This window comes from Hypomesus transpacificus, unplaced genomic scaffold, assembly GCF_021917145.1.
Source record: "Hypomesus transpacificus isolate Combined female unplaced genomic scaffold, fHypTra1 scaffold_320, whole genome shotgun sequence".
NCBI lineage: Eukaryota > Metazoa > Chordata > Actinopteri > Osmeriformes > Osmeridae > Hypomesus > Hypomesus transpacificus.
Window position 1 is genome coordinate 28,432 of NW_025813848.1, and position 14,819 is coordinate 43,250.

Sequence of the window (14,819 nt, forward strand, 5' to 3'; positions counted from 1 at the left end):
GACATGCCAAGCACCTGGGATTCAATATGATATGACTATTGGATTTCACTAAAACCCAATGGAAGAAGGGTTTCTTCTCGAGAGTAAAGGATGTTTATTTTATTTATATTTAGTTAATGGGCATGACACAATCAACATGGCAGATTACCTTGGCAATGAATGGACTATACTTTGACTGCTTTCAGATTTTTGGGGGGGATTTTGTTCAGATGCATTAGGTCTCATCTTTTCTTCCAATATAAAATTATTGGATTGTACTGATTATACATGGTCAATAAAACTGATTATACATGCTCAATAATCGCTATATCACTTACAACCACTTTTCTAGTGTCAAGTCAGTTCTGTGTAGCCTAAATACTTTTTGTTGTTGTAAATTATATTAAATGCGATTGAGAATAAATATTACACTATGTTTTTTAGAAGTGGGCAGTATTATGCAATATTTTCCCTTTTACTTCTTCCATTATAACAGAAAAAAAATGATTTAAAGGTACAAATATGTCTAGATTTATATTGGGCGAACTGGTCTGGCAATGCCATGCTAGCGGTTTACTGTAAACCAATTACAAACCACCTGTCTTTCCGTTCCTAAACCATTAGAGATCGACATTACATGGAGCCACTTGAAGCTCCTTCCATTTCTAAGTCAATAAATCTATATATTTGATATAAAATATATTTCATATCATACTGGATATGCTACTGTTTGTGGGTAGTACCAGGACATTGAGTACAGCAATCAATATCGGCTATAATGACGCACTATTCTGCCGCATGTTGGTGTGCAGTTGTCAAGTTTGACAGCAGGGCTAATGATGTCATTTCGCGGAGTGATCTAGTAGTGCAAACGAGTCTTCACTGGCAGAGTAAGCTGGTAACGGGGCATCTTCAGTGCAAGGTCTGACAACTGGAAACAATTACTGTATATATCTGTCAGGACGTCGGTAACGATTGTTGCATTGATTATCGGTGATTGCAGAAAACTAATTTGTTGAAGACTAAACGGGAAAATGGTGAGTAGTAAACCACGACTATCAGCACCAACACTACACAGCGATTCTAGTACCAGAGTTATAGTAGTGCTAGGCTAGTAGTAGTATTGTCGAGAAGTTTAGTTCGATAGCTCTAACTAGCTAGCTCTAGGTCCTGGCTAGCTGAGCTAACATCAGGAAGAGCGCATAGACTGGTGTAACAAAACTGGTTGTCTAGTTAACTTAGCTAATGTTGTTCTAGTCCATTGGTAAATTTTTGTTCAGTTTCAGAAAGAGACTAAGTAGTATGTTTTTTAGCTAACTAGCTAGCCATAGATTACGAACGAAATTGTGATGCACGCGTGTTATCTAGTGCGACGAGAACGTCGTTAATTAACTAGATCCAGCATGTGAACAGTTACAGGCGTGGTAAAAACATGACAGCTACGTTGTGTCAAAATAACCATACGCCCTAACGACCTGCTTCGACTTGAGCACCAGCTCCTTGGCTTTATACATGTTTATTTGAAACTGTTAATCAGACAAAAATGAAATCAAACGTCTTTTATTCAAACCAGCGTCCACCACAACGACAAACTCCCGTAACGTGGTTTGAAAACCGCAAGAGCTCTGCACCACAAGCCAGTGTGTGTTGCCGTGCTTGCGGTTACATAACGTGTTGCTACAAATTTACTTTTTAAGTTTCAGAGTTGCCACGCAAATTTAACACAGAGGCTCTAGGCCAGGGGTGTCAAACATACGGCCCGCGGGCCGGAACCGGCCCCCAAGGAGGTTCGATCAGGCCCGCAGGATAATTTGAAAGTGGAAAAAATGCATAAAAGACATGGAATTAATATTTTTAATTCGCTGCAATTCATGGATTATCCGCTAAGGGGCGCACTCTTTCCATCAGAGTAGAAGACAAGCCGCATCACTGAGACAGACTGAAAACAGCAGACGGTATCAATTAATACCTTGGTCTCTACTAGGGATGGGCGAACGATGCCTTGTAAAGCTTTGGTGGTTTCTTCCGGATTGTGCCGGCCCAAAGAGCCGAACTATCGGCGCTTTGAAAATGAACAGCGTCATCTAGCAGCCGTTTAAACTGGCTGAATGAGGTGTAGTGGTTGTCTCCGACGGTAGACTACCCTACGTTATTCAATATTTAATTAAGGCTACATGTGTTCATTTTGATCTGATATTAGTGCTCACACATTAAAATGTTGTGATACATCCGTAGGCCTTTAGAATTATGTCATTTTCTCACAGTAAAAGTTAAAGAATATCGTACGAGATTCACTGGACTGGGGCGCGAACTTGGGATCCCAGATTCGCATTAACAACATGTAGTCGTACAACGCTTTAACCAACTACACCACCGAAGAGATCATTACTTGTTAAAGCGGTTGGACGGACTTTATACGATATGGTCTTTATATCAATTAAACTAGATAACACAGAAGAAAGACATGATATTTTGGTTATTTATAGCAGAGTATGGTATAATTTTAATGGTCCGGCCCACTTGACATCTCCCTAGGCCGTATGTGGCCCACGATGCGAAATGAGTTTGACACCCCTGCTCTAGGCGTTGATGGCTGTTGCGTATTGCACCACCGGTGTCAAGCCGCAGTCTGCTGTTTGTGAAGGATCTCGGTGCCACCCATTCTTCCTCGCCCCAATCCCCTTCTCCCCGCATTGAACCAAATCACGTCTGGTGCAGTAGTAGGCTGATACCAAGGTCCGCAGTCAGTGCATGCTTTAGGTACAAATTAGGGCAGAAACTCTAAAAAGGCCTTGTCCTCATGTGCTCTCCTTGATCCTTCAAAATGGCTGTTTATGGAGACAAATAGCCCAGTGAAGCACTGGCTTTAAAATCTGTATTATTAATGCATGCTTGCTTGCTTGTTTGTTTTCTGCCTGCACCCAAGGATTAGACATGCAATTCCAAATCTCTTAAAAATCTTGTCATCTGCCAAGTAAAACAGGTTGCAGCTGTCAGTATATATCTCTAACTTAAGTGTAAACAACAGTAACATTTAAACAGGTCAGCCCCCAGGTTGCTGCAGTAGTGTATTTGATGTGTCTAGTTCCTGCTCACAGGCCACTTGGGTCTGGTGTGTTTAGTCAGCAGCCACTCTGCATCTTCACTGAAGCCCCCCTGGGAATACTCAGACACATACTGCTTTATACTCCTAGACCAGGGTTCTCCAATCCTGGTCCTCGAGGGCCGCTATGTTTTAGATGTTTTCCTGCTCTAGCACACCTGATTCAAATAAGTGGTCATTACCCCGCTTCCACAGAGCTTGATAACCACCCATTCATTTGAAATTGTATGCTGGAGCAGGGAAACATCTAAAACATGCAGGGCAGTGGCCCCCGAGGACCATGATTGGAGAACCCTGACCTACACACTTTCATTACCCTCCATTTGGAAGGCATAGTTTTGCAGTCTGTTTGTTACAACCCATGCTTTACTACTCTCCTGTCTTCCTGACACTATCTTTTCCTGTTCTCTTATCCTGCATCCTTTGTTTCCATTGTACTTTCCTTGCTTCCTCTCATCTGGCTTTCCCTTCAGCCTGACTTCCTCTCATCCTGTCCTCATCATATTGTTTACATTTAATTTAGTCATTTAGCAGACACTCTTATCCAGAGCGACTTACAGTAAGTACAGGGACATTCCCCGTGGCAAGCAGGGTGAAGTGCCTTGCCCAAGGACACAACGTCATTTTGCACGGCCGGGGAATCGAACCAGCAACCTTCTGATTACTAGCCCGATTCTCTAACTGCTCAGCCAACTGACTCCATATTGCATCCTTTCTCTCCTCTCTGTTCCTCCTCTCATCTGCATATGGCATCCTTTCTCTCCTCTGGCCTTTTTTCAGCTCAACTCTCTTCTTCATGATTACAATTCCTTTGTTATCTCAGATAAGATAGCAAGGTCATGCCCATCATAGTACACATGACACTCATGATTAGACACAAGCGTTTGCGTGTAATGTGTCACTACCACAACTCCACCCTGCTGTTGCTTCCACAAGTCATGGACAACCAAATGGACCACAGGTTTCTTTACTGCTGAAATAAAGTATGACACGGTCGAATGATGTGTTACTGCAATTGTGTCAGGTAACCATAGTCTAGATAACTTGCAAGTTAACATACTAGTTCAACATTAAAACGTACTCCTGTGTAAGTATCAAAAATATAATGTTAGGGGCGACAAACCATCACCCTCAAAATAAATATTTGTAATATCTGTACATGCAAGGAATCGTACTGTAGTTTATTCAGATTCTCATTGTGTGAGACTTACCATGTTTGGTAAGTATCATTCAAAGTCAGTTTGAGGAAATTCAACGTGAATCCCACTAAGTCACACCAAACCAACGTACCGCTAGAATGGCGTAGATTCCTTAATAATTCAACAAAGATAATATTCTACTCTGTAACATCTACACACAGAACACACACACACTGACAACATTGGGAGAGGTACTAAGTGGTGATGATTAAACTGAGTGTGCTACATTTGCGACCCTGTTCGTGCCTCCCTAATAATAGTCGTGGTGGGTATTTCAGGCTGTGTCTGAGTATTAATACCTGTCCCTCATCACACATCCTCAGCCCAAAGTGACACTGTGGATGGACTCACAGGCCCGATAAGACCTCGTTGGTAATGCAGAGAATTGACCCCACACACAAATTAATCCACACCGAGACTCATAGGGATACACACAACATCAGACAGGTGGACTGAATTAGAACTGGATTAAGTCTAACCTGGGCTGTAGAGCCCTCATTAGTATCTAGCAACAACTGCCTTTTGCTGTTGTCTAATGCTTTTTTAAAACAGAGATCCCAGAGTCGATGGTGACTTTATTTGTTTGTGAACATTGACTCAAACCAAGGCAGCATAATGCCAGCGTTTTGGAATCCGAGGCACAACATCAGCGTTGTGTGTGTGTGTGTGTGTGGTCCTGCTGTTCCCACTCTTCCTGTCCATTAGGCTCTGTGCTCAACTGTAATGATGCCGGTGCAACAATGACCCCCCCCCCACGTTCCGTGTTTGTACCTTTTATACAGAACTGGGAGGGGTTATAAAGGTGGGACATTCATGCCTTGAACAGGCTGTGTAAAAGGTGCTTAACTGACCTTCTCCTTCCTCCAGGCTGACCAACTGACCGAGGAGCAGATCGCTGGTGAGTCTAGACCTTGAACCCAGAAAAAATACAACTTATCCAATCACAGATCTCTTCTCTACACCACTGCAAGTTACTAAGGGTGACTTGAAATTCGCCCCCTTTGTGATATGCTAGGCTTTCTAGGCTAGTTTTATGAAAACAAAGCAAACCCTTTGTGTTTCTAGGATCAAGCCTAAGTGATGGTGAACCTTTTAATACATGTCATACCATAACGTCACAATTCTTTGATATATTTCCCATTGTATTGTGTGTGCGTGTGCGTGCAGAGTTCAAGGAGGCGTTCTCCCTGTTTGATAAGGATGGGGACGGCACCATCACCACCAAGGAGCTGGGCACAGTCATGAGGTCACTGGGTCAGAACCCCACAGAGGCCGAGCTGCAGGACATGATCAACGAGGTGGACGCTGATGGTGAGTGTGTGTGTTCATGATCTGCTGCGTGAGCCCATCTGATGTTTATCTTATTGATATTGTACAAGATCAATTATACATGTCGAACCTAACGCTCACAAACTAACCCTGTTGACTGGACGTGTTTGTCACCATAACCAAAGTCCACTTCAGTTCCCCTCTTTACACTGTCAGTCTCAGTGTAGTTATTTTGGACTGGCTCGTGCCCTAATCAACACTCCTGTCTGTCTCCAGGCAATGGAACGATCGACTTCCCAGAGTTCCTGACCATGATGGCAAGGAAGATGAAGGACACTGACAGTGAGGAAGAAATTCGGGAAGCCTTCAGGGTCTTTGACAAGGTAGGTCTGTTTGGAACACAGAAGTTCTTCTTTGATGAAGCCAGGAAGGGGGTGCTGGGTGGATGTGACGGCTCTGTAGTCAGGTCTGGTGGGTGGCTGTAGGGTTTGGCTCAACCACAGGGAACCACTGTAGATGTTGAAATCCTGATGATTGAATTTTGACTGACTGGAAACAAACCGACCCCCCCACACCCTTTGCCCTTTCCAGGATGGTAATGGCTACATCAGCGCGGCCGAGCTGAGGCACGTGATGACCAACCTGGGGGAGAAGCTGACAGACGAGGAGGTGGACGAGATGATCAGAGAGGCCGACATCGACGGAGACGGACAGGTCAACTATGAGGGTGAGCTGCTTTCCTGCCCCCCCCCCCCCCCCCCACACACACACACCTCCTCCTCTTTCTCCTTACTGTCTCTGTAACTCACTGTTTCAATTAAATCCTCTTGGATAATGTCACTGTGTACCTATCATGCTTTGTGGTTGGTTGTGGAACTGACAGAAATTCTTGTTCCTCCCTGCAGAGTTTGTCCAGATGATGACGGCCAAGTGAATCTGCAGTGTGTGCTCTCACACCTTTCTCTCTTATACTGCTTGTCCTCCTAAGATAACTCTTGTCTTTTAAGAAGAAAACTCAAATCTAAACCACTGAAGAATGGAAACCAAGAAAATGCACTCCCCAGAAATATTTAAAAACAAACTAAAAAAAATAATCTGTGAATGTGAATTGGAGAAACTATCGCACCACACTTCAGAGTCGTCTATTTATAGAATAACCACAGCATGTGGTGAAGTTCTAGACAAGTTTCTGGATCAAGCCGTAAGCGGCGCATCCATCCAGACTTGGACCCTGGTATAATCTCACTCATCCGATCCTGACAGAAGTTTGAGGGAAGAGCACCATCGTTGAGACGGTGACCACGGTCCTCCACGAACGAGAGGGTGCTGTCTCCTTTTGCCCTGCTTAGAGAAGATATCTGCTCCAATGGGTTTCCACGCCCCTTAATGCCAATCTGACATTGCCACTCGCACGCAACAAACCGTGCTGATTTTGGACTTGGGTTCAAAGTCCCACTTGCATGTACACCTTCTGTGGCAATTTGTAATCACCAGGAGAGGGCTGTGATCCCAGGGGAGGATGGAGGCTCTGTAGACACTGGAGAGATATACATAACTATAGAAACTTATGTATTTGTTAAATATTTGTCACTGAGGGTGGTGGATCCTGGGGTGAGGAGTGTCTCTGTGGTTGAGTCCTTTTTGGTGCTTGGAAGAACATTGTACCATCCTGGAGCGATGTGTCCGCGGTGAGTGTGTGAGGGGGAAGGAGGTGTTGATAATGACATTTTTGTCTTGTCTGTTTTTTTCCCCTGGGGCGGCTTGTCGTATTTGGGGACTTTTATTTTGAAAGCAGCTCACACCCAGGAAGAAGCAGGTAGACCTTACAGTTTGAGGAGACCATTTATGGCTACCCTGAGAGCATTGCTCTAAAGATATTTAATCTGCTTTCAACAGATATACCTAATACTAGTATATAACATAAATGTCAGTGCTTTTTAATGGTATGTCATCTGATATTAAATGTATAAGTTACGTTTGTTCACAAATAATATTATTAGTGTTAGTGCAAAATGTTGCTTTACTTATTGTGGCAATTCTGTAATAGGACCTATAATGTTTTCTCCTTGGTTTCAAGATGTGCCATGAAACTGTAAAAGCCTCAACAGTCTTGCAAGACAACTTGTAGTAAATTAAACAATGAAATCTATATACATATATATGTATATATTATCAACAAACAGTTAACTTATATTTGCAGTTTAGTGTAATTAAACAATATATTTAAAGACTGTAAAGAAAAAGATACCAAATGTTTTTGCAGCTGAACCAGTCTGTCTGTCAAAGTATTGTGTTTCAGTATCCCATTGTGGTCAGTGGTTTCACCCATAGTCTGTGAGTTTCCACTGCTTGCTAACAGTATATACAGCATTTTCACATTGATATTAGCTTAATCTGTCAGGTGAGGGTGAGCAGTTTCCATAGAACACTGTAGGAGATTTAAAAGGACTCAAGTTAAACTGGGTCTTTAAAGGGATGGTTATACTTGGTTTCACAGTATTGTTAGTGAAGGTTCTGCACTGGTTAGCTTCTCGTAAGCTTTCAATTTGACTGGTTTTGCCCTTGATTGAGCGATTTGAAAGAGCGACTTAGGGACTGTAAACTTCTGAAAGTAGCTGAAAATGTGTGTTGTGTTTCTCATGAATCAATAAATTCAGCAGACTTTAAAAGTGGTTCTTATTGTTTGTTCTTACATTTATTCATTTAGCAGACACTTTTATCCAAAGCGACTTCCAAGAGAGAGCTTTACAAATTGCTTAGGTCACTGATAATAGCCGGGTTTCCCAGATTAGTTAAGAAGCTCTTAACGCTAAGAGCTTCTTAGTAAAGTTCTAAGAGCGTTCAAGAGCGCCCTTAGAATGTTCTTAAGAAGCTCTTAGCGTTAAGAGCTTCTGAAGGAATCTGGGAAACCCGGCCAATAACAACAAGATAGCCCCAAAAACATTGCGAGTAGCCAAAACATGAAGCACATATTGTGAACAACCAAAATAAGTGCCAAAGGGAAGAACCATAAGAGCATGTAGTTAAACGAAAGGCTCAAGACGCACTTGTTCCGGAGGTACAACGGCACTTAGGAATGCTTGGCTGGACCTGATGTAAGTTTCCTCCAGGATCACAATGACTCCCAGGCCATTAACTGTTAGAGGAGACATCAATCTTTGATGGTTAAAGGTTAAATGACTTGCTCAGGGTCACACAATGAGTCAGTGGTGGAGATGGAATTTGAACCAGGGACTTCCTGGTCATAAGTCTGTTTTTTTAACCACTTGACCACACAGCCTCCTGTGGGTTGCAGAAGATGTGTGTTGCAATTGATGTGTTGCAATAGATGATAGGTATGTTACTGTTTTTCACAATTGCTAAAACACATTTCTTGAAACAGTCACCCACTTTCTTACAACTGTAAACTCAAAACCTCATCTTCAAGCACTATTTACAAAACCTCTGAATCCTTTTGCAAAATTAAACTTTCGCCTCAAAACAGATTTACCTGTGCTCAAAATCAAACACTGCTCTCAAATCATAAACAAAGAAATCAAAATGATATACACTATCAAGCAGTCAGTAAACAATACACCAACAAATAGAAAACAAATTGTTCAAAACAGTTCTCAGGGATTTTTACGTAATCTCAAAACAAATGTCATATTTATCCGTCATTGTGTTTTGATGAACAAAAACATGTTCTATCATAGTAGCTCAACATTTTCAGAAATTACTACCCTGCTTTGCTTTTTGCTATTTTTTTGCTCTTTTTCCTTGAACCCCTATGGAGTACTGTACCCTGCATCTCACTACTCACAACTCACTCTTGTTCTTTGTTGATATGAACCTGCAACCAGTCAAAATCTATTGAGCAGTCAATACTGTTACTGTAACAAATTGAAAGCACTATGTTCAGGGCCATACAATTTGTTCATTGTACAGTATACAGCCTACAATGCACTGTACTACAGTATACAATACTACAGTAAAAGGGACAAAAATCAAAGGAGTAAACGTGATCAATGTGCTTCTTCTCGTCTTTGGGCTGGGTTAGGCCAGAGCACTTTGTTGACATCACAAGCAATATTTTAACAGTGTTTAACAGTATGGATGACATGTACATTAGAGTGCAGGATGTGTTTTAAAAATGAGAATGTGTTTAGAGTTTTGCTGAAAATTCTAAGTGAGATCTGCAAATAGTGTTTTACCATGTGAAATGGTTTAAGATATTGACAACAGACAGGCACAATTAGCTACATGAGTTCAGGCAACTGAGAAATTTGTTCAGCCAATGGGTTTTAGTGTTTTAGCAATTGAGAAAAACTGTAATGGTCCTGTCTGACTCTTTTTCTGGCTATCCCAGGACAGGGCCAGACACACTGGTGTCTGTCTAGGATCGGCTCATGGCCATTGGCCAGGGTGGTGCAGGACCATTCTAAGGTCCAGGATAGGCTCAGAGCATGTCAGGTCACCCAGGACTCCCTAAGAAGAACTATTTTTGTCTCTCCCAGGCTAAATCTGGATCCTCATGGGATTGTGACAGAAGCCCATGTTAATCCAGGTCAGTCAGGGTCGCGACCTCTCAACCCTCCCAGCCCCTCCTCCCGCACCTTACTAAACACCCGCCACACTGAGCCTTGCTCACCTAACCCCATTTACTGACAGGGCAGCCAGCCAATGGGGTTAGATTCACCTGGGCTAGATGTGATTGGGTGGTATGTGGGTGGGACTAATCATGTGTGTAGAAAGCAGCTCAGGTGGACCTGTTGGGCTGAGTCAGCAGGACAGCCAGCTCTCCACACCCTGGAACAAGCACATGTGACATCACAATGCCACGTCCCTGGTAGTGTAACCCAGCACTTTAACAGATTGGGTGAGAATGATGTTGCTTAGATAGAGACAAACTAAAATGTGGGAGTGTGAGACAGTGGGAAGGGATGAGTATACTGTAGACATGGGTTAAAATATATAAATACTATATGAAGTCATATGTGACATCATGTTATATCTAGATTTGCCTTGTTTGAAGATTACACCATGCCTTTAGTGCAGTTCACTTTTCAGACAATAGGTGGCACCACTGAATTGTACTACAAAAAATGGCCAAGACCAGTCATGTCCAACAGTCTTGTGTCATCTCGTCTGTGAGATTACAGAGATGGGCACCGTGGAATCATTGTGTCAGTGTGAGTAGCTCAGTCACTGTAACCCTGTTTGATAGCAGACCTGATCCCATCCCTTTTACACACACACACACACACACACACACACACACACACACACACACACACACACACACACACACACACACACACACACACACACACACACACACACACACACACAGACCTCCTCACACGTTACCTCATGGATAGGGCCACACACAGTTCTAAAGAATGGCAGAGTAAATACAAAACTGAAAACTGAAAAAAACCCTGGGGTCATTAGTTGCCCTCCCACACTCTCCCCCACACACAGGCCTTTAATCAACATCTAAAATGAGGCTGTTTACACAGGAGAAGTCAATGATCTTGACATGTGCAGAATGTGTGTGTGGTTCCCCTCCAAGTTTTGCAACTCTGCCATGTTACCTAATCCCTTACTCACATGAGGGCTGCATGTATGCTGATCATCTCTAATAGCTGACCAGGGATCTGTTCTGAGCATTCATACTAGTGCCTACTGTGCACACACACCATTATTTACTATACACACAGACCCCAGTTCCTACAGAACACACACCACAGTGCTTCAGGTTATTGTGTCTGGGGTATTTGTGTGCCAGTAGTCATAGTTCCATTGGTGGTTCCCTTGGTGGGTTCCTTGGTGGTTCCCTTGGTGGGTTCCTTGGTGGTTCCCTTGGTGGGTTCCTTGGTGGGTTCCTTGGTGGTTCCCTTGGTGGGTTCCTTGGTGGTTCCCTTGGTCCCCAGGCTATTGTTATGCACGACTTTCACCCTGTTGATCCTGGTTATGTTTTCGATCTACTTTGGAAGTCCTGTCCTTAAGATAGGTCCGAAAAGGTCAAGCAAGTTGTTAGTTTGTAGAATCTTACGGTAATACATTCTAAGGTGTTACCCAAAGGATGAAGCTTAGAAAGTGGCCCAAAAGATAAGAGCCTGATCTACACATATATAACCTCATGTTCATGCAGTTGTGTGAGAGGGAACAATGGGTGAAGCGCAAACAGTGAGGCTAGGAGAGAAAGATAATATTAGAAAACGGAAAATAAAGTAGAGAGAAGAAAAGAAAGATGATAAACAGGAGAAGGAGAGAAGAGCAGAGAGAGCTAGAGAGCTAGCCAATAGTTTTTTTCACAGTTTTCCCATCAGTGTGGGCAAGAGACATAGACAGATACTTAAAAGAGAGAGTGGCAACAAGAACATTGTATAATGCGTGTCCGTTTGACTGCTGAGGAAGGGATCTGGCATGAGCGTGAATAAGACCTTTGTTTTCTATGATGCGCGTGGCTAGTAATAGAATAAAAGGTAGTCCTCAACCATATTCTGTCACCAACCGTTCCACCCCCCCCCCCCCCCCTGCTGTACAAATTTGTTTTTCAGCTTACCCAGAATGGCATTATGGCACGGTGACAGCAGGTAAGGACGATGACAGACCTTCCCGTAGAACGTGTGTGTGTGTGAGAGAGAAAGCAGGACGTAAAAATAATAGACGAATGTTCCTTGTCTTTATATACAGTTATGATGTGCATTAAAGGTGATTTATTTCACCCTAATGGCCACCTTTAAGGTCATTAGTAGCCACATTTCTGTCCTGAACAGGTGTCTGGTGTGACCTTCTACTGCAGAGGTTGTTAGAGAATTAAAAACATGAATCTATAAGATTCAGGAAGGAACTCAATTATCTCCTCATCATTTTAAGTGTGAAGGACTGAAGAGGACCACTGCCATTTGAAAGTTACCGCAATTGGTCACCCTATTGTTATAAATCATAATAAACACTATATAATAGATAAAATGAGAAATTAACATTTCACAATAGATTTTAAGCTGGAATGTTATTATATATGTGTGTATCTACATACTACTGCGACATAACGGTTCTATATTTATTACAGATTTGTATTATTCTTTATTATAACTCTGACGGCCGTTGACAGGTAGCCAGACGATAGCCTAATGGGACTCCCAATGCTAGGTTGTGGAGTTTGTCTCTATCCATCTGTCTTTCTGTCATGTCTCCAGACCACCGTAACTGCTCTTATGTTTGGTCTTTGCTACAGATGAACTAGCTTGTGCGTGAGCTCACAAGCTTGTCTGTTTTGACTTTTGCCAGTTACACAGTTACAGTAAAGGCTCTTTCAGACTTGGCTTAAAGACAGACCGTCGATGCAAGTGGACCTACTTTGACTACACTTGATTCAGATGACATGGTATAAGAAAAGAGATATGGCAATCTCAATGCTGCAAACCTGTAGTGGTAACTCGGTCAAATTGAATGCCATCTTAGATGTTTGTAAATGCTCAATCAATTCTTCCAAGATCTGAACTCATTACCAGGAACCGGTATATTAGTTATACATAATGGATATAATACATATTTCTGTAAGCTCCACATTTACACCCTTTGTCAGCCTGAAGTTCATCTTTCAGTCTTCTCACAATGATTGACATTGCTCAGAGTTAGAGAAAATTGATTCTTGCTCCCCTTTGGAAGATTCATATCTTTGACCTGTGATTGGTCATTAACAACCCATTAGGAAGAGCGATAACCAGGAAGTGACACGTTGTTCTGTATATGATCTGGAGTGGGAAATCTCATTTTTATTATCTTTGGTGAACTGGGTCTGACTATAAGATTTCTGGCTTTTTTTTGGCTTTGTGGGTCCCAAAACACGTGGACATGTCAAATGTATGGATTCAGTCAACCTCCAGTAAAACTTTGTAAGCTTAAGCTTACGTGTAAAACGTGTGGAAGTCAAGATAAAACGGTGATGTTCTTGTGGTGAAGTAACTATCATAAGGTCAATTTCATCATGTGTTAGACACTTGAAAAAACCTTTGACCTGTATTAAATGAAAACAGGATCATGACTCTTTGAAATGTAATAGTTTTCTCTCTAAATCGTATTAGGTGGACATTTTAGCCAATACATTTTTTTTCCAACAGAGCCAGATCAATAAAATTGATTGTGTAGGGGTTCCCCAATATAATAATAACACAACAATACATTTTCTTTTTGACCATAAATAGTTTAGTTTTCACTTATGTTCACTGTTCTGCCGATATATCAATAGCTTGAGAGACTTCAGGGCCCAGGACCAGGCACACAGCGGAAGCTGTGGATAAAGAAAGGCAACAGCGACACATATAACCCTAACCCTAATAGGGATTCATCACTCAAAAAGGTTTATCTTCTGCATATCATGTCAAATGAATGACTAAGAGTCTGAATTTTTCAGATCGTAAAACATGTACGCCTAGAGAAGAAGGGATGAGGAAATAGAAAGGAGGACAAGCAGGACAAGGGAAAAGTTATTTAACAGCTGCGTAAACAGATAAACAATCTGTCATCTCCTGTTTTCTAGTAACTCACCACGGCTCTAATACTGTAGTACATCCCAGTTGGTCCATCCCTGTTCTATCTCTGTTTCCAGCCTTGTAATTGAGGCCTTTAATTACAGTGCTGGTGTTTGCAAAAGCATATTAGTCTGGAAACTCTCAGTTCGTTTTTGATTTTCAAGGGGTTTTATCATCTGGCTCAGACCAAAATGCCTCTGGACGCGATTGGATGTAAACAACCAATCAGAGCAATGAAACGTCATCTTGGTTGTTTACGAAAATGCCCCAACAACTATATCCAGTCATGGTTTCAAACCGGCTCATTATTAAATAAACGATTGTGATTGGCCCAGCAATATCCAGGCCGGATGGAAATCTGTTTGAATGGGTGGGTGGCCAGACCCATTTGCCAGAGCAAATAAAACATAATCTTGCAGATGGGTTTGGTTCCCAGGCCACTAGATACACTTATTAACTCCCCAGCAGAAATGCGGATCCATCACAGTCAATGATGCAAGCAAGCCAGATATGGAAATCTCTGACATTATATTGTAATGTGCACATGTATTCTTGAAATGTAGTTATACGATATGCCCAAGCTACAACAATACCTTTGTTTATGATATCATATTTGTTACACAACAAATTATGATAGATTTACGTACTATTTCCTCTGTTACTGTAATGTGAGCCTACAGCTAGATGTGCCTCTGCTCTCCAATAAATGAAATTCCCTCGAGCTAAAGGTCTCTAGTAGATATCCAA

At 42.1% G+C, this 14,819-nt stretch overlaps 1 protein-coding gene across 1 annotated transcript; it reads left to right on the forward strand.

The window, feature by feature from the left end:
* The first annotated feature begins 826 nt into the window (after positions 1 to 826).
* Positions 827 to 8,219, forward strand: calm3a (calmodulin 3a (phosphorylase kinase, delta)). Its single transcript, XM_047016162.1, has 6 exons — positions 827 to 1,016; positions 5,149 to 5,179; positions 5,449 to 5,592; positions 5,827 to 5,933; positions 6,142 to 6,277; positions 6,456 to 8,219. The coding sequence occupies exons 1-6, from the start codon at positions 1,014 to 1,016 to the stop codon at positions 6,482 to 6,484; spliced, it is 450 nt and encodes a 149-aa protein (XP_046872118.1). The 5' UTR covers positions 827 to 1,013; the 3' UTR covers positions 6,485 to 8,219.
* Positions 8,220 to 14,819: the final 6,600 nt, after the last annotated feature.